General features: G+C 54.5%; 2 protein-coding genes across 7 annotated transcripts in view; one reads left to right on the top strand and one right to left on the bottom strand.

Moving 5' to 3' along the window:
- FANCA (FA complementation group A) overlaps positions 1-7,227 on the top strand; it is a 28,302-nt gene extending 21,075 nt beyond the window's left edge. For 2 of the 3 annotated variants that reach the window (XM_077310409.1, XM_077310408.1), the window contains exons 32-43: positions 360-529; positions 768-873; positions 1,384-1,443; positions 1,916-2,020; positions 2,541-2,653; positions 4,156-4,294; positions 4,524-4,586; positions 4,850-4,955; positions 5,045-5,123; positions 5,854-5,989; positions 6,251-6,343; positions 6,939-7,227. In XM_077310409.1, coding sequence (XP_077166524.1) covers positions 360-529; positions 768-873; positions 1,384-1,443; positions 1,916-2,020; positions 2,541-2,653; positions 4,156-4,294; positions 4,524-4,586; positions 4,850-4,955; positions 5,045-5,123; positions 5,854-5,989; positions 6,251-6,343; positions 6,939-7,052 — 1,284 coding nt within the window. In that variant the 3' untranslated portion in view covers positions 7,053-7,227. Of the gene's footprint in view, positions 1-359; positions 530-767; positions 874-1,383; positions 1,444-1,915; positions 2,021-2,540; positions 2,654-4,155; positions 4,295-4,523; positions 4,587-4,849; positions 4,956-5,044; positions 5,124-5,532; positions 5,657-5,853; positions 5,990-6,250; positions 6,344-6,938 lie in introns of those variants that run through there. The other variant, XR_013226577.1, reaches the window with a different exon arrangement.
- ZNF276 (zinc finger protein 276) lies at positions 7,146-17,178 on the bottom strand. Of its 4 annotated transcripts, none has more exons than XM_077310420.1 (11): positions 16,988-17,178; positions 13,864-14,173; positions 13,473-13,522; positions 12,553-13,065; positions 12,122-12,200; positions 10,582-10,659; positions 10,055-10,168; positions 9,893-9,968; positions 9,287-9,404; positions 8,965-9,064; positions 7,146-7,849 (listed from the first exon to the last, which is right to left on the bottom strand). In XM_077310420.1, the coding sequence occupies exons 1-11, from the start codon at positions 17,148-17,150 to the stop codon at positions 7,564-7,566; spliced, it is 1,887 nt and encodes a 628-aa protein (XP_077166535.1). In that variant the 5' UTR covers positions 17,151-17,178; the 3' UTR covers positions 7,146-7,563. The 4 variants fall into 4 exon arrangements, with proteins under 4 accessions (XP_077166535.1, XP_077166534.1, XP_077166533.1 ...); XM_077310419.1 differs by lacking the exon at positions 16,988-17,178 and adding an exon at positions 15,142-16,970 and having other exon boundaries at positions 9,287-9,401; XM_077310418.1 differs by lacking the exon at positions 16,988-17,178 and adding an exon at positions 15,142-16,967 and having other exon boundaries at positions 12,553-13,062.
- Positions 17,179-17,318: the final 140 nt, after the last annotated feature.

Below are 17,318 nucleotides of genomic sequence, written 5' to 3'. Positions count from 1 at the left end.
ATGTTGATAATTGTGTGCGCATGTATCTTCACATGTGCAGCAGCATGGAAGTCAGGGCTGGCATGCCGACAGCCCTCATGTGCGACAGAGGCAGGAGCCTGGACAATTAGCACTGGGAGGGACGGGTTTGGTGGACTGATGAGAGAGGCCAGCTGTTGAGGAACAGAACTGGAAAGGAGCTGGGGTGCTCTGTCCTTGGGCAGCTGTGTGACCTATGATCAGTTACTGTGCGGGTCTACCCCAAGGCCGTGGCCCTGGGCCAGGGTCCTCAGGCAGCCTTTCGCTAGAAGCTTCTGTCCCCGCTCTGTTGGTTGTGCTGCAGCAGCCGTTGGAGCTGAAGGCGCTGGTTCCCCTCGCAGGAAATGCTGCTGGAGGTGGAGCTGGAGCGCAGGAGAGCCCCGCCTGACAGCCCCCTGACAAAGAAGCACTTTCTCTTCCGCATGCTCCAGAGGCGGAGGAAGGCTCTGGGGCCCGATGCTGCTGAGGGTGAAAGGCTGCTCCGGCAGCAGGAGCTGATCCTCCAGACAAGGTAAAGGGGCGGTAGCCGACTCTGGCAGGCTAGGCTGGGCAAAGCGAGGAAGCAGCTCTTACAACCTCGACTAGAGCAGGGGAGAAGGGGCGGAATGGGTGGCTTTTGCCGGGAGCAGGCAGGACTCGGCCTCTTTCCTCCAGGGCAGCAGCAGCTCACGTGGCAGTCTTTGCCTGCTCCAAGCCTCGCTCACTCCTAATGAAAGTGAGGCTGTGGGGATTGTTGGTTTTTTCCTTAGGATTCTTGTGGGTCTCCCTCCGTCCTTCCTCATCACAACTCAGTGGAAAGGGAAGGAGATCGCCTTGAACTGTGAGGACTTCTTCTGTTTTGTAAATACAGAGCTGGTACGTTCTGGGTGCTTCCGGCTGCTGATCTAAGCCACCATCTTGCCACCTGGGAGCGGTGTCATATCATTTTGATGGCTTTTAGGGCTCACAACCAATTCTTTCCTTTTTCGCCAACAAGCGTGATCTTTGATGAATGGTAGAAGTCAGTGGCATGACCAGCTGTGCCCGCCAGCAGGGGTGGTACTAGAGGGCCTGTGCCATCCACACTGAGCCCGGGGAAACAGAGAGTGAAATCAAGTGTTTGTGCATCAATGTAATTAAAGAATTTTAGTTCCAGTTCTGGCCTTATTGGAGGGAGAGGGATGACCCCTTTGGTGGCTGTGGTGACCCCCTCACTTGGGAGTGGGAGGAGCCAAAGACAGGCAGAATAGAAGCTCCATCTTGGGGAGGGGGAGGCAATTATGGCCTTATTAAAATGCTGATTGAAGTTTGTTTTCTGGACTGCTTGGAAGCACTTCTTTCCTTGTCCTATAAATTCTGAGCAATTTGTTGTTCTTGCTGTTACAGAAGAACGTCTGCAGCAGAGGCTATGTGCTCTCTTATGACATCACAGCTCACTTCTTCAGGGTAACTCCTAACCTCTTTCAAGTGTTTTGCTTTTCTCCTGTTGTGGAAACACTGGTGCTTCTCAGACATTGAGCTGGACTATTAGAGAACCTGTAAGGACTTCTTTTGGGGGCATATCACTTAATTTTCTCCTGTATCTCCATTCCCTACATGATTTCCTCTTTCCCTCATCCTAGCAGCCTCCATATTTCCTTTCCTTTCCCTGCTGACTTTTCTTCCTACTCACCAAGTGTGCTTTCTTTTATTTAGGAAGGGCAGGGGTGAGGCGTTCTGGCTGTGGCTTCTTGGGAGGGATGCTGGGGTCTAGAGGATCTATGCAGAAGCCCTTTCCTGCTCTAGGAACTTTGCCCTGATGGGTGCCACCATCTCCTAACTTGCCTCTCAGACATTGGGCTCAGTTTGCCAGGCAGGATTCCTCTGCAGGCCCCCTGCAGGGGGTGGGTTGCATCACTGTGGTCTTCCTGTCCTTTAGGGCCTGCTGAGCGCCAGTTTGGAGTGCAACAGACCTGACCCGGAGGTGACTGCCATTCTCGTGTCATGTCAAGCAAGCTGTCCGGTGCTCCTTTGTTCTGCTGCAGTAAGAGCCCCCTCCTCTTGGACTTCTGCCCTGCTCCCTGGAAGACTTCTCAGAAGTCTTGCACCCCAGCAAGGTGCCAGCTGTTACGACATTACTCCAGACCTCAGATGTCAGCGGCAGCAGCCTTTGATTGTTTTTAGTGTGCTTTGTAATTCGTCAAGTTCTGGGTAGATGCTATACTTGAAGCACTTGGATTCTGGATGCAGGAGAAATTAACCCCCCTTTTTTAAAAAACACACTGACGTTTACATGTAGGCACTATGAGTGGCTCGGGCCTGGTTTCTTTAAAAAATGGGTTGTCCTGTTTTGCCTTCTCTGGTTTCTCCTCCAGCCTGCCTTGGCTAGTTGTACCCCACTGCAGAGCCCTAGTAAGTTCTGCTCGCTCAAGCTGCTGTTCCCCGAGAGAACGTCTGCTGGGCTTCTCAGGCAGGAGGCATTTGGCTTCCCTTGTCTTTGAGGGAGGGGGCTGGGCCTCATCTATCTCTGTGGCTGACTGCCCTGTTTGCCTGCCTCTCTGCAGCGATGGTGGAGAAAACTGGAGCCTGTGCTCTGCTGCGAGTGGAAGAGACTCTTCACCGTGCCCCTGGCACAGGGACTGCAGAGGCTTGGAGACCAGCAGCGCTCTGTCGACAGGTCAGTCTCTGAGAAAGCACCTTTGGGGCTCCAGCCACTGGGGAGCATTTGTTTGATGTTTTGGTCTCCCACCTTGGCTTCCTGCTGCTCTTTGCTGTTTTGAGTTCTTGCCTTTTGCAGGGTGACTTAGAGACAGATCTGCATCCACTCACCACCTGCATTGTTGCTTCCTAACACTCAAGCCCCACAAACCGCCTGATCTTTTACACAGCCCCACAGGTCCTTCTGCAGGTGCTGTCTGGAAACCGGGCAAGAGCAATAATGTGCTTCTCTGCTGTGGCCCCCACTTTTTGGAATGTCCTCGCTGAGGAGATCTGAATGGCTTCTACTCTCCTGGCTTTCCACAAATTTGATAGTAATGTTCTACTACCAAATACAGGGGTTGTTTAACCATTGAACTATTATTAGGGATGAATGCCCAGCTGTCCAAATTTGTGCATGCTTACTGGGAAGCATGTTCAACTGCATTCAGTAGTGCTTACTGTTAGGTTCATGTGCAAGGAGACATAACATGAAGTATTTAAAGTCCACCCTGAATTCCTAAAGAAGAGTGGACTATAAATCCCAGAATAAGTAGTCTATTTCCCTTTGCACCAATTTGTTTCTTCATCATATTTCTGCAAACTGCAAGCCAGAATTATTTATCAATGGACGATTTATACACTGTCCCTCTCAGGAGCAGTGAACAATAGTTTGTACCTACTTTGACAGTAAAACAGTAAATTTACATTAATAATAAAACAATACCAGCAAACTTTAAAACAAATTAAAATAGCTGTCAGCATCAGCAGTTGATGGTTTGCACTGATGGTGGGTCTGCTGGCATGGATGTCAGTAGAAGGTTGGGGAGGGGAGTAGGAGTGAGGCCCACTTGTTTGTCAGAACAGGGTTTGCTAACTGGCCTCAGCCATAAGCCTGGTGGGAAGAGCTCCGTCTTGCAACCCCTCTGGAACTTGACAAATTCTGTTAGGTCCCTGATCTCTTTTGGAAACTCCTTCCACCGGGCAGGAGCCAGAGCCAGACACATTTCTTAAGGCCAGGGATCTTTAGTTGGTTAGCCTTACTGGACTGGAATAAAATCATTCAGAAGGCTGCATTGGTCAAGGGGCAGGGACTGTGACCTCTACTCCAGCCTGTGGCTTTGAGTGTGTCCAATTGTGTAGTTATGCTTATGCACGTTTATTCCAGCGGTTTCAGAGATCTATTTGTTCTTACCCTTCTGTAGTCTAAAACCTGTCGTCCCATTCCTTGGATGGCCCTTTCTCTGGACTGTGGTTGACTTGCCCAATGTCAGTCTGCTTTGAATAACAATACTAGGAATGAGAGTCAAGCTTCAAGGCTGCTCTGCTCTAGCAGAGACACTCCGGGGCTGCTGCGCAGAGCTCTTTCCACAGCGCTGACTCTCTGAGCCTTTAGTCTGGAGGCCCTGCTGCAGACTGAGCTGCAAAGCAGAGGCACAGGTCCGCCCCCTCACTTTTGGACTCCATGCTTTACCTTCCTAGCTTCCTCTCGTCAGAAGCCTCTTCTCTGGTCTCTGAGGTACCCTGGATTTCTGCTGCCTTCCTCCATTTTACCATTCAGCAGCAAACAGCGTGTGAAAAAGCAGGCGTGCTGAAGCGATTGGGGCATGGAGCTGAGCAAGTAAGGGCTGCAGCATGGCAGTGCCCGTGTGTGTGTGTGTGTGTGTGTGAGGAAGGGTGCTACTAATGCTGAGATGCTGCATTAGGCAGGCAGAGGGAGGGACTGGGAGGGGACAGGCTGCCTTCTGCTGCCGAGGTGAGAAGTTATGGTTGGCTGCCATGATGAGGTTCAGGCCAACGGCTTATGGTCTTTGCTCAGGACTGTTCCGTGTTTCTCTCATAACTGGCAGATCCTGGTGTGCCTCCTCCTCTTTTCGGTTCTGGATTTCCTCTCAGCAAGGTTGGATTCACAGGTCAGTCTGAGCTTTAGAAGAAGGGGGAGGGGAAGGATCAGTAACTACCCCAGCCCGAGGAGAAGGCTGCTTGATCCATTTGCATAACAGGTCACGCCACACGCCTGATCTTGTTCATCCTTAAAAGAGCTCTTCCAAGGCAGGGACCTCCCTTGAGATGCTGGGGGTGGGTGGGTCATGCCCTCTCCCCATAGCCCGGAAATGATCGTTCTGCTGGTCCCCAGGCATTTGGAGGTGGTGTGTGTTTCTTTCATAATTTGTAGGAAGGGATGGACGTGGCCAGAACCTTGGATTGGAGCTGTCAGATAGTCCGGCTGCTAGAGGAACAAGGCGTGGGCTGGCTGGAGATCTTTTGCTCAGGGGAGATTGGTAAGAGACTGTTCCCCCTAGGACTCTGGGAGCTCTGGGTGGAACTTGGAGCTCAGCTCAGCTCTCTCCCTATCCCCCCTCCCCTGCAGCAGACCGCAGCCTTGATCAAATCCTGCGTGGGGCTCTGTCAGATCAGCACCGGAAGCAGCTGCCAGTAGCTTTCTATAGGTACATTTCACAACTTCTCTTTTATTGCATTCAATGAACTGCTGCTTCTTGAGGAAATCAAGGAAGAAGGTGGGTCAGGAGTCAAATGCTTGACTGATTGCTGTGTGTCATAACCTTGAGTTCATGAAGCTGTCTTCTACTGAATCACACCACTAGCCCACCAAAGTCAGTCTGGTCTTTCACTGCTGTTGATCTTTCACATCCCCTGCAACCTGATCTGCTGGTGGGTTTTTTGCATTAAATAATAAATAATAAATAAATTAGTGGAGATGTCAAGGTTTGAACCTGGAATCTTCTGCATGCCCTGCAAGTCCTCTGACATTGAGTCACAACTCCCCCCCCCCACACACACCTTTCCCCTCCCACAACCCAGTTCTGCTTTAGCTTGCCCCTTGTCATCTTAACCTAGTCTCAGGACCAGAAATGGCAAACGGTCCTTCAATGGTCGGAGAAAGAGGACATGAACGTTCACAGCCATGACCCAACTACGCTTTCCCCATCCTCCCTGCCTCAACACCTGGAGATGACCCTAGGTTAGCATCACTGTCCGCTAGGGGGATAAAACTGCCATTTGTGCTTAATGTACCCCTGCAGGTTTTGGGGGCAAGGTGGTCTGCCAAGCCCCTCCATTTCTTTCCTTGAAACAGGTCACCCCCTCTCCTGTTCTCCTGAATGCGGGAGGCGGCTTGACTCTTCCCATTTGGTTTGCTTCTTGTGCTTTCTCCTCTAGCCTCCTCTCCACCTTGCACCCAGAACGACTTGTCAGAGAGCAGAGGTTCCTGCCTGTGGCTGTCGACATGTACACACAGTTGCTGCGGCTCTTTATGGAAGGCACAGCAGCAGTGAGGGTGGACCCTACGGAGCCTGTGAGTGAGCTTAAACTTGCCCCCCCCCCAAATGTCCTGTGACCCATTTGTCTTCCAGAACCAGCATAGTATAGGGGTTAAGAGTAGTGGCCTCTAAGCTGGAGAACTGGGTTTGATTTCCCACTCCTCCTCCACATGCAGCCAGCTGGGTGACCTTGGGACAATCACAGTTCTATGAGAGCTCTGTCACCCCATCTCATCATAGGGGGTCTGTTCTAGGGAGGAGGGAACAGTAAACCAGCTCTTCTTCTTTTTGCTCAGGAGGATCCTTTTGCTGTGCTACAAGCAGCACGACAGTTCTTGGTCCAGGCCATCCCGCAGTGTCACCTTGGGAGCGCCTCCCACCTCCACCAGGTGCGTGACAAGATCTTGCCCCTGCTTAGCCACACTGCAAGCTCAATGTTCGGTGCTTGTCCTGTGGGCAGGCGTGGATCCTCTGCAAGCCAATTGGCATCCCTTTGGTGGGGTGAGCACAGGTGCAGTTGCACCGGTTGACCACCCATATAAACTCAAGCTTGCAAATCTAGCAGGAAGAACCTGCCTGCCACGGGGCAAACACAAACTGTAAGGGGTGCGAGAGAAGAGCTGAGCGACAGGTACCCGTACTGCGGGAGCACTGCTTCCGCCAGAGGTGCCTTCCTGCCCTTCTCACTGGGATGCCAGGGACTGGACTTGGGCCCCTCAGCTTCCATTTTGTCTGTGCTCAACCCTTTTGAGTTTCTCACCAAGGGTCTTGCCCTACTTGTATTTGTTGCGTGGCCTTCCCGCAGTTGTAGCAGCTGCCAGGACACTTGCTGCCCACACAATCCCATTTGGACAGGCTCTGGCTATGTCTCATTCAGCTCAGTGAACCAGCAGCATCCTTATAGCCTGGCCTTGGAGGGAGCTGTCCCTTAGAGAAGCAGTGCTTGGCCTCTCTCTAAATGCCAGCCTCTCTTTTGCATCTTAGTTACAGGACCTCTGTGGAGACCTTGACCCTGAGCTGAAAGCCGCCCTCACCAATCACTGGCAGCCCGCCATGGAGGAGGGGAGTTTGTCCGATGACGACCTCCTTCTCTTCTGAGAGGGGGAGGCTGAAGCCAGGTCTGGGCAAAAGCAGAGGGAGAACGGCAGCAAGAAACAGAAGTGCTTCTCCCGGGGCCTAGTCACTCCAAAATACCATGTAAATAATTTATTACAAGCATAACCACAATTTTGTTACAATAAAAATTAGGTTACAAATGTTCTTTCTTTCTAAATTGCCTTTGGAAGTTAATTTAAAATAAGTTGCCTGGGTTTAAACTGCCTTTGTCATGGTTAGAGCCACCAGAAAGGCATCTGTTTATTGTCTGTGGGTGCCCACCTTGACATCAGGTGTGTGATGACTCTGGCCGGCCCCTTCTGCGGAGCGGCTATCCCTCCATCCAACACTGCTGTGGTGACAGACAGAAGCACACAGAGAGAATCACGGTGACAGAAAGCTTTTCATGATCAAGTGGAAGCAATTCCCGAGTTTGCTATAGAGAATCCATTAAAATGTACACTGAAATCTGCCCCAGTGGCTGGCTCTGTCCTCCCTGCCCACTCCCTGCTTTTCAGGTGGGCTCTTGCTGCGCATGGAGCTCTGACTTGACTGGCTGGCTGTCAGCAGCCTCCGGGGCCTCAGGCCGCTCCTCTGGCTCTGGGTCTGCTGCCTTGAGTTTGTCCTGAGTCTGGATGAGAGGGTGCACCATGGACATGTGGACATTCAGGTTGTGAGCCTTCTCAAAGCGCTTTCCGCACTGATCGCAGGCATACTCCAACTCTGCCTCCGCCTTGTGTTTGGTCATGTGGTATTTGAGAGATGCACGCTGGCGACACTGGAAGCCACAGATTTCACACCTGCAGGGGGAAAGCACAGAGTCAGCCTTGGAACAAGGTGGCAGGATTCCCGTTTCCATTGCCTGAGAACTGGCTTGGCCTAAGTAAGTGCCTTTCCCTGCTCTTCCTCCCTAACTGCACGGGGAGCTGGTGGTCCTCCCTGATGCTGCTGCTCCTCCGAAATTCTGAGTGCCCTAATCTGACTCACCCCTCGACGAAAGGTCACCTGTCCAGATCAACGCTTTTGGAGCTGGGGAGAGATGCTATCTCCTTATTGGGAAAGGGACATCCTCCAATAAGGGCCACAGCAGCTCCTCTGGAGTTTTCATTCCTCTATATCAGCCTTTCTCAGCATTTTTACCGCTGAGAAACCCCTGAAACATTCTTCAGGCTTTGAGAATCCCCAGAAATGGTGCGAACACACAGAATATGGTGGGGAAGCAGAGCTGTATATGTGCCCACCCACCCCCTCCAGGCCAATCATTGGCCATTTTGTGAGGGGGGGGCAAGTCGACATGACCATATACGCCCATATTACCCGATAAATTTTTAACAATTTTAAAAAATATATATTAAAAGTAATTAACTCCCACCCATTCAGGAAACCCTTCCAGGGCAGTCAAGAAACCCCCGGGCTTCATGAAACTCTGCTTGAGGAAGCCTGCTTGAAATCCTTGTTAATTGGTGCTTCCCACAAGCAGACTTTCCAGAGCTTTCTCTCCCTCCCCACACACATCTTAGTGATGCCAGTCCCTCCCTGCCCTGACAGGACAGATTCCCAAATGGGTAGCACTGGAATCTGACGTGGTCAATGCTGGTGAGCAACTGGACACCTTGAGCCTGAAGGCTGCAGCATCACTGATTGGACTCCGGTGCCCTCGTTCTAATCCCTCGTTTGTGCATACGTACATCCAGAAAGCCACAGGCTGAAAAGATGTGTTTTGCTTCTTATTTAGAAGTCCTAAATGATGCTCTCGGAAGCAAGCTTGTCTTTCCTAGGTCCTTAGGGGTCCAGCTCATCTGCCTTCTGAAGAGTTTTCAGGTAAGGTTTTACATAATCCTAAAGCATCGGCATCTTCTACCCCACTGGAGCACCACAATCCACTTGCACCCAGCTGATAATCAAGGGTCCTTACTGGAGAGGTTTTGCGCCAGAGTGGCGCATCTGATGGACTGAGAGGTGCTTGCGCTGCTTGAATGTCTGGCCACATTCATCGCAGATGTAGTTCCGGACTTCTGCAATGAGAAGAGTAAGCAGGGCTGAAAAGACAGGTGGGCAGTTATGAACTGCGCAGGAGATCGATTTAGTGGTGGCCAAGGGCTCCATGGATGGTGGCAGATTTTGAGGATGGGGGCTAGCCTCAGTCGCCGCCGCCTTTTCATTTGGGAGGTGCCACTTGGGTTGTAATGTCGCTCTCAGATAGAGGTCACTGGCCTTCTGTTGTAAGCATAACATACCTGTGTGGATGAGCTTCACGTGGCGCTGGAGGTATCTGTCGATCATGAACACCTTGTTGCAACCTGGGTGGGGGCACGGCCTTTCCCGGACTTCCTCATGGTGCTCCTTGATGTGCTTCTAGGGCCCAAAAGACAGAGGGTTATTCACGCCCCCCCCGCCCTGTCCTTTCCCATCTGTACTTGTGCTATCCTCCCACCTTGTTCAGGGACTGGAGGAGCCAGGAGACTGGAAAGAAGAACTGGACTGAGTTTTGAGAAGGTTAACTTCCCTGCATCTCCAGAAGCCCCTCAGGGACCAACCAGAGTTTCTGGGTGTGAGTTTTTGGGAGTCAAGGCTCCCTTTGTCAGATACCCTGACTCTTGATGCCAATATATTTGGTGTCTGAGGTGCTGGTGGAGTTGAGTCTTGGTATTCTTCTGCAAGCCAATGCAGCTAGCCCAGGAAATGAAACTCCCAGGCAAGTCACACAGTAAAACAAACACTACCAACCAACCACTGATGTTGTCATCAGTTTTGTAATCACGAAAACTGCCCAGGAATCCCAGTCCCTCCCCCTCCAAAGGCTGGCGAGGCCAGGAAAACGCAAGATGCCGTTGTGGGCCTACCTTCATGCCATCTGCCCCTCGATACACAGCTGTGCAGCCCTGGTAAGGACACTTGTAAATAGTTGGCAGTTCCTCCCTGGAGAGAGAGAAGAAAAGGCAGCTGGTGGGCAAGCTGGAATCCTCGCCAGCCCTCTCGCTCACTTAGGGCTCTCAGCACAATACCTTTCGCATTTGATCTTCTTTTTCCAGCCCGGTTTTGGTCCTGGCTTCTTCCTTGTTTTGGGCTCTTCTGCTGCCTTGGCTTCTTTACTCTCAGCCCTTCGGTTGGTGGACATCCTGAGGTGGAGGGGAATAAGGATACCAGAGCTTTTATTTCCTGCCCACTGAGGGTGTAAACACAGCCATGCTTCCAGGAAAAAGAGTTCTAAGAGTGAACTCTTTGCCAGGAGTCTGAAATGACTCTGGTCCTTGAGGGCCTCCCTTGGATGGAGAATTGCCAATTTCCAGTCTTCTGTGAAGTCCACAATTCCTTCCACGCTGGAGCTTAAGAGCCTGCAGGGAGATGCCACTGGGACCAGCAGTCTCAGGCGCTTTCAGTTGCCCTGGTAGTCCTGCAGCTTCATCTCGTCACCCCTATTTGACCCATCTCTCCAGACCCCCTTCCTGAAAACCTGTGCCTCCCATGTGGGTGCGTGCCAGCAAAGAACCCTGAGAATCTGCTGAGAAACTGAGAATACGGAAAAACTTACTTCTTTTCCGGATAAGGCTCAAAAGAGTCATCTGAAGACCGGGCTCGCTTGTCGTTCTCGTCCTCGCTTGAGGAGTCTCTGAGGAGGCAAGCACACCTCCCTTAACTAAAGCCCCGGAGGGCAACAGCCCCTGGAAGGCCGAGCACAGGCAGTGGGGTGGGCTGTCGTTTTTTGGAAAAGGGGGGGGGGAGAGATTCTTGTATACCACCCTGAGCCTGAAGGAGAGGGCTCTGCCATGGAGAGCACCCCACAAAGGGACTAGTGTTGGGCTGGAAGGTTCCTAGGAAAGTGGCCCTCAAAGGAAAGGAAGGGCATTCCAAATATCTGAAAAGCTGACTTCTTGCCCTCCTCATTGCTGGTGTAAGATTTTAGGTCAGGAAGGACTCTCGCAATGGTTTCTGGGAGGGGCTCTCCATGGAACAAGAATGCCTCACGTGTATGTGCACAGCTTTCCAGGTTTACACACATAATGAATATTCCGTGACTCCCAAGTGGCACTGCTTGGAACAGAAGTGGTTTCCGCCAGTGCTTTGTAGTCACCTAGTGCCAAATGCCCCTGACTTGCCCAAATCCCCCAAATGTATCAGTGAATCATTCAGTACTTTGCAGACTTTTAAATTTGGCCTTCTCAGGCTTGCAGCTGTTGGCTTTTGAACCTGCCGTCAACAAAATCCAAGCACAGAAGCCAGGAGAAGCTCCTGGCTACATCTGTGTACACCTTCAGGGGCAACTGGGTGATTGTATGTTGCTGAATCCCTGCAAAGGGGACTCTGGGATAATTTGCCAGCCAGCCCAAGCAAGTGGGAATTCAGTCCAGAAGGAAGGATTCTGATCTGGGCATCAAAGAGCACCTTCAGGCTATAAGACAGGTCAGGCCCATTTCCAATAGTTGTGCTTGGAGCTGGAGTCTGCGACAGAGCGGACTGTCCCCTGTCGTTCGCACCCGGCCTCTCTGCATGTAAGTTCTGGAAGGAAGTGCTGGCATGTGAGCCTCTGCTGAGCCTCTTACAGGATACAAACAAACATTTGAGCCGTTTGAGGTGCTGGCACTTGTGCTTAAAGTCACAGGCCCAATTTTGCTTGGAAATGCAGTTTCAGAAAAGGGGCAATGCAAAGTCATCATCAAGCTGCCCTTAATACAGGGAGGTCAACTACTATCAACCAAGCCTTCCTCACTGCTGGTGGATGCAAGAGACAGGGCCTTTTATGTTATGGCACCCTGACTGCAGAACTCCCACCCCACACCGCTTTGCTTGGTGCCAAGCTATCTCTGATACTTTTTGTTGACCATCGTAGTGGCCCTTTACTGCTTTTCTTAGTTCCTGGTGATTCTATCAAATGTCCGTCCTGCGACAGTTGTTCTTTGGCCTGGGATGAAAGTACCAATCTGGCAACGTTAGTTTTTGGAAGGTGCCTGTGGGACTTCTGTCCTGAAAGCGCAAGTAATCTACATTTCAAAGCAAACAGGTGAGGAAAGAGCTCCTGGGACAATCATTTTCATGCTTGCAAAGAGGATGTGTCAAACCCACTCTTCTCTCACCCCTCAGAAAGGTCACTGAACTCGTCTTTTACCCGCTCATCCGACGCTGCAGGCAGAACCAGCTTCTCGCTCAGCTGTCCTACGAAAAAGGAGAGCACAGCATGTTACAGAAGAGCCTGGCAGTTCCTGCCCCAGGCAGACTAACAGGTTTATCCAGGGAGGAACCTGCTTAATTACGAGGTGAGGGGTGCCCAGTTGTACGAAGAGAAGAAGGGGACCAGGAAGAGCCTCGGAAAAGAAGAGGATGCAGCTGCATCTCTCAGGGCCTGGTCTTCAGCTCTGCCGGAGGGAAAACAAGGGACTTGCACTGGCATTACCTGCTTTGTGGTGGGCAAGGCACTGTGCCAGGGCAGCAGTCGAGAGGCAGTCTACGGCGTTTACTGAGCCCCCCCCCCCCCCGCCAGACATGGCATTCCAAGGAAACTTCTTACCAGGACTACCATTGAGCGGGCAGACGGGCTGAGGAAGGCTCTTCCCCTGCAACGGAGCGGCTCCAATTTCGGCTTGCAAGGAAGGCAAATCCTGGCACTCGGGCAGCGGGCTTCCAGTGCTTAACGCCGGCAAAGCAGTCCCTGTGTTTGCAGGCAGGTGGCCAGCTCTGGTTCTAGCCAGGCTCCTCTGGGGCTCCGGGGCTGTCGCAGCTGCGGCCAGCGCTCTGTCTGCCACAGCCACCCCATTGCCAGTCTCCAGCTGGGCTGTCGTGCCTTTGGGTAGGTCCCGCTTCACCGACAAGGCGTTATCTACCAGCAGGCTGCTGCAATCCGAGTCGGTGCTCATGACATAGTCATGACCCTCTCCGCAGCCCCACACGGCTCGGATGATCCCGCAGTACTCGGAAGACAGCACGCTCTGCAGGCTCGGCGCAGTCTGGCAGCTCTCTGCGTGACTGTGAGTCCACATCACCAAGTTGTGGAGGCACTGAGGGCTGGAGGTGATCAGGTCTGCTGTTCAGAGGGAGAGGGAGAGATGCATGACCACGGCTTACAGCAGCTCTTCTGCCCCTTGCTGCTTTTACATGTTTCATGTCAAGCCATGTCCCAATACAAGTCAGGCTTAAAATCTATCCGTACAATTTAAATCTTTTGAACTGTGGCTCAGTGGTGGTGCCTCTGGTTGGCATGCAAAAAGTTTGATCCCAGCAGCCCTTCCTGTTAAAAAGGACCTGAGGCAACAAAGTTTGAGTCCAGGGGAACCTTTGCGACCAACTAAGTTTTATGATGGTTATAGGCTTTTGTGTTTTTAAAGAATACAATATTGGACACAAGTAACTACCAGGTAAGGGTGCTAATGTTAAGTTCACGGAGAAGTAGGGTTAGGAAGGTCTATGCCACAAGGTGGCCAAATGGCTTACCCACGGAGGGAACCCCTTCAGCAGTGAGTGGTGAGGGACGGGCGCTGTTCCTGCACGTAAAACAGAAGACAGACAAATCAGAGGCCTCCAAGGGACAGCAGGGAGCTCTTCTTTAGATGTGGCTGTTTCCGAACCTGAGGAAATGGATGAGTGCTTCCAGCTGCAGAAGAGCCACGTGGAGAATTCAAGACTCCCAGCTGGAGTGGACCCACCCTGCATCCCACGGAAGGTTCACTGTGGCAAAGCAAAAGGCTGAAAGAACCACCAGATTCAGGTCTCCCACTTGAAAAACTAGGCCAGGAATCCACCTTGCTCCCTTAAGCACAGAGGTGGGGGGGTCCACCCACCCACCCACCCCCTCTTAGGAGGGCAGCCAAGCCCTTCCACCTACTTTCCTCTCGTCTGGATGTGGCCAGCAGGCGAGACGTTCACCTTCTGGATGAACGCTTTGAGGACGCTGCGACACTTGTAGAATTGGGCATGGCACTTCTTGCAGACAAACTGGGGCAGGCCAGGGTCTTGCCAGACCGCCACGCCCACCAGGCGCTGGAAATCCGTGTAGAAGACTTGGTCCAGACGCCGCTGCTTCTCGGAGCTCTCGCCTGTCACGGGCACCTTCCCAAAAGCGTTCCGCAGGCTCCGTGAGGAAAACTTCCCATGGCAAAGCCGGCAGTAGCCTGTGCTCAGAGCCCGGCCCATCCCTGCAAGGAAGGCAGCGAAGAAAGAGCATCAGTTCAGGATAAAGGCACATTCTAGGGATCCCAGCATAGCTGCTGGCGGAGGGTCAGCCGGTGACCATAGCCCCCCTGCCTGCTTGCACACAGTCACCCTGCCCCCCAGTAAAGCAACCTTGAGGAGTCGCCTCCCTTATGGACAGGGAGCCACCTGGAGCACTCCTGGAGCACAGGACAGCAGAGGCGTTGCCAGGCAGACGATCTGGGCCACCTCTTGGGATATAGGTTGAAAGCAGCATGTACGTCCCCTGCGTCTGTTCTAGGGCCCCTACCCTCTTGAGCCTGGGGCACACAGTGTGGTGGGCATGCAGCCACACAACAGCTGCTGCGGGAGGCAGAGCTGGCCAGCCTTTGCCCGCAGTGAAGATGCTTGAGTGGAAGCAGGAGCCAAGCCAAAGCTCTACCTGGTTCCCCCCAGTCTCTCAAAAGCCCCTGGGGGCCAAGAAAGGTGTTGGCACTGGGGGGGGGGGCTATTCCACACCAAAATGCCTGCAAGGGTGGGAGTTAAACAACCCCTAAAATCCCCAGTTTGGAAAACAAAAGGGAGTTTCTGAACTTTGCTTGATGAAATCTCAGCACCAAAGTGTGAGGGAGGGGCAAGGCCATGTCCCCCCTCCCTGGTGCCCGCAGCATTAAGCTCAGGAAACATTTATGTTACAAAATCCACTCAGGGTGCAGGTTTTGTAGATTCACCTTTTGTGAAAGCCCCCCCCCCCCAGCTTTTCTTTGCATCCATTTTGACGGTGTGGGGCCGGCTGCGGAGTCACTTGGAACCAAAACTCTCCCCGCCGAGGACTCTTTTGGTGTGCCACAGGCGGGTTTTCAATCCCCTGCTCCAGGCACATTCGAGGGATCCCAGCATAGCTGCTGGCGGAGGGTCAGCCGGTGACCGTAGCCCCCCTGCACACAGTCACCCTGCCCCCCAGTAAAGCAACCTTGGTCGGCTGCAGGCTCTTCTCTGTGGCGGAGGGAGTCTTGCTTGCGATGGCCACCAGGCCGCCTGCGGGAAAGCACCGGGAGCTCTGCAGGTAGCCCGCCTGGTCCCGAAGACAGAGGCAGCATTTCCTGGTTTGTAAACAGCACGGCTGGCTCCCCGCCCCCTTGGCAGTCAGCCCGGGCTTTGCTGCTCTGCCGGCCAATCAGGGCGCTGCCTTCCATCGAGGCTGCAGGGGCGGTCCCAGGATGGTGCTGAGCCCAGCGCCCTTCCTAAGCCCTAGCTGCTCTTCGGACCCCTCCGGGGTTGAAGGGGAGCCTGGATAGAGCCACAAAGAGGTGGCTCCAGAAGAATCAGGCACCTTGGGGGCGGGGAGGCTACAGGAAGGGCTGCCTTGAACGGAATAAGGGCCCGGTCAGCAGGTCCACAGGAGTCCTGAGGAACCACGGCCTGCAGGAAGGCCCCCTGCCTTCCCTAACAGCAGGCTGGCCTGAGGCAGACAGCGGATCAGGTGGCCTCTGCTTGGTCCTCGGAGGGGAGACACCGAAGGCCGCTGCACAGAGGTAGCAGTGGCCAACCCCTTCTGAAGTCCTCTCGGAAGCCCTACAGGGTCACCTTTCCACCACGGCCAAAGCCCGGTGCCCCCAGGTCTCCCCCACCGCAAGGCCATCTCTTTCTGGCCAAGGAGCAGAGAAAGCTGAGAAGGGGCCAGATTGGGGCTCCTTTGGGGCCGGAGCAGGGAGAGCGGAAGGCCGCTACCAATGGCCATGGGGCAGCTCCATGCAAAGCGCTAGGCAGCCAGAGCTCTCGCACATGGGCCATGTGCCGTTTCAGAAGGCATGCGTGGCACTGGGGGCCGTTCCGCAGCAAAGTGGTGAGCAGGGGGGCACCCCAGGCAGGGGCATTCTTGGCCCCTGAGGAAGGCTTTTGTTGTGACGGGTCAGGGCCCACAAGCTGCAGCGGTGTTCAGGTTCCCCGGGCCCACCCAACACAGGCCCAGGGCAGCCCTCTGCCCACCAGGCACCGACTCTGGGACAGGCTGGAGGCCGTACAGGAAGGGGCTAGCATTACAGGCTGAGACAGAGGCTCCCAAGCGCCCTGCTGGGTCAGGAGATCCGTCAGGTTCAGCCGCCTCTCTCTGGCAGGCCCACAACAGGGCAGTGTGAGGAAGAGTGCTTGCACTCGAAAGCTCACGCCCTGAATAAATCTTTGTTGGTCTTAAAGGTGCCACTGGACTCTGATTCAACAGGGCAAAGAGGCCGAGATCGTCCCCTGGCATTGCTGCCTGGCCCTGGGCTGTAGAGGCTAACTGCCTCTGCCCATGGAGGTTCCCTTGAGTCCCCCAGGGTAGACCTCTCCATGCACGGCCCCTTTTTTGGTCGCCACCCCCCCTCCCCCGGTCGTGCCGTGGTCCTCCGGGCCAGACGACCGCAGGGCTGTCCCGGGAAATTGGCATGTGTTGCAGCGGCTCGCCCGCGGAGGGGCAGCGCCGGGGTCCCCAAACGATCGGGATCCCGCAGCGCGTTTCCGCGACCTCCGCCGCTTTTGCCTTTTGCGGCCGGGCGCGACACCAGGATTGGGCAAGGCCTGCTTGGGCGGCGGCAGGGCGCCGTGGCGATTCGAGCCGAGCCATGCGCCTGTCTCCCAGCCAGGACGGCTCGCCGGAGCGCTCCGTCCGTCCTTCCCCCCTCCCTCGCCCAACAGGCCCATCTCCGGGGGCGGGAACGGCACTCTGCCCATGCTCCACGCAGCAAGGCCGGGGGAGGCGCCTGCCGACGGGCAGCGGCCGAGGCGGAAGGAGTCCCGACCCAGCCTCGCCGGGGGAAGCGGCTGCACGGGCGGCTCACCTCCGACCTCCGGGGCCCATCGCTCGGGCGGCAGCGGCGGCGCGCTCCTCTCCTCCTGCCGGGCGGCGGGGCGTCCGCGGCGGGCCCGGGCGGCGGCGTCCGTGTACGGCGGCTCCGGCTCCGCTGCGGCGGGCAGGAACCGGCCGCGCCGATCTCGCTTCATCGCCGCCCAGTGCCCGCGCCGGCCCGCGCGCCTGGCTCTCCCAGCCCCTCGACCCGCCCCGCCCCGCCGCGCAGCGCCCCTGGCGGACGGAGGAGCCCGGCCCCTCGCCTGCCACACGCCCGCCCGCCGCCCGGGCCGGGAGTTCCGCAGGCTGCTAACGCCCGCCGC

This window comes from Paroedura picta, chromosome 14, assembly GCF_049243985.1.
Source record: "Paroedura picta isolate Pp20150507F chromosome 14, Ppicta_v3.0, whole genome shotgun sequence".
In the NCBI taxonomy this organism is placed as follows: Eukaryota; Metazoa; Chordata; class Lepidosauria; order Squamata; family Gekkonidae; genus Paroedura; species Paroedura picta.
This window is presented reverse-complemented; position numbering and strand designations above follow the sequence as displayed.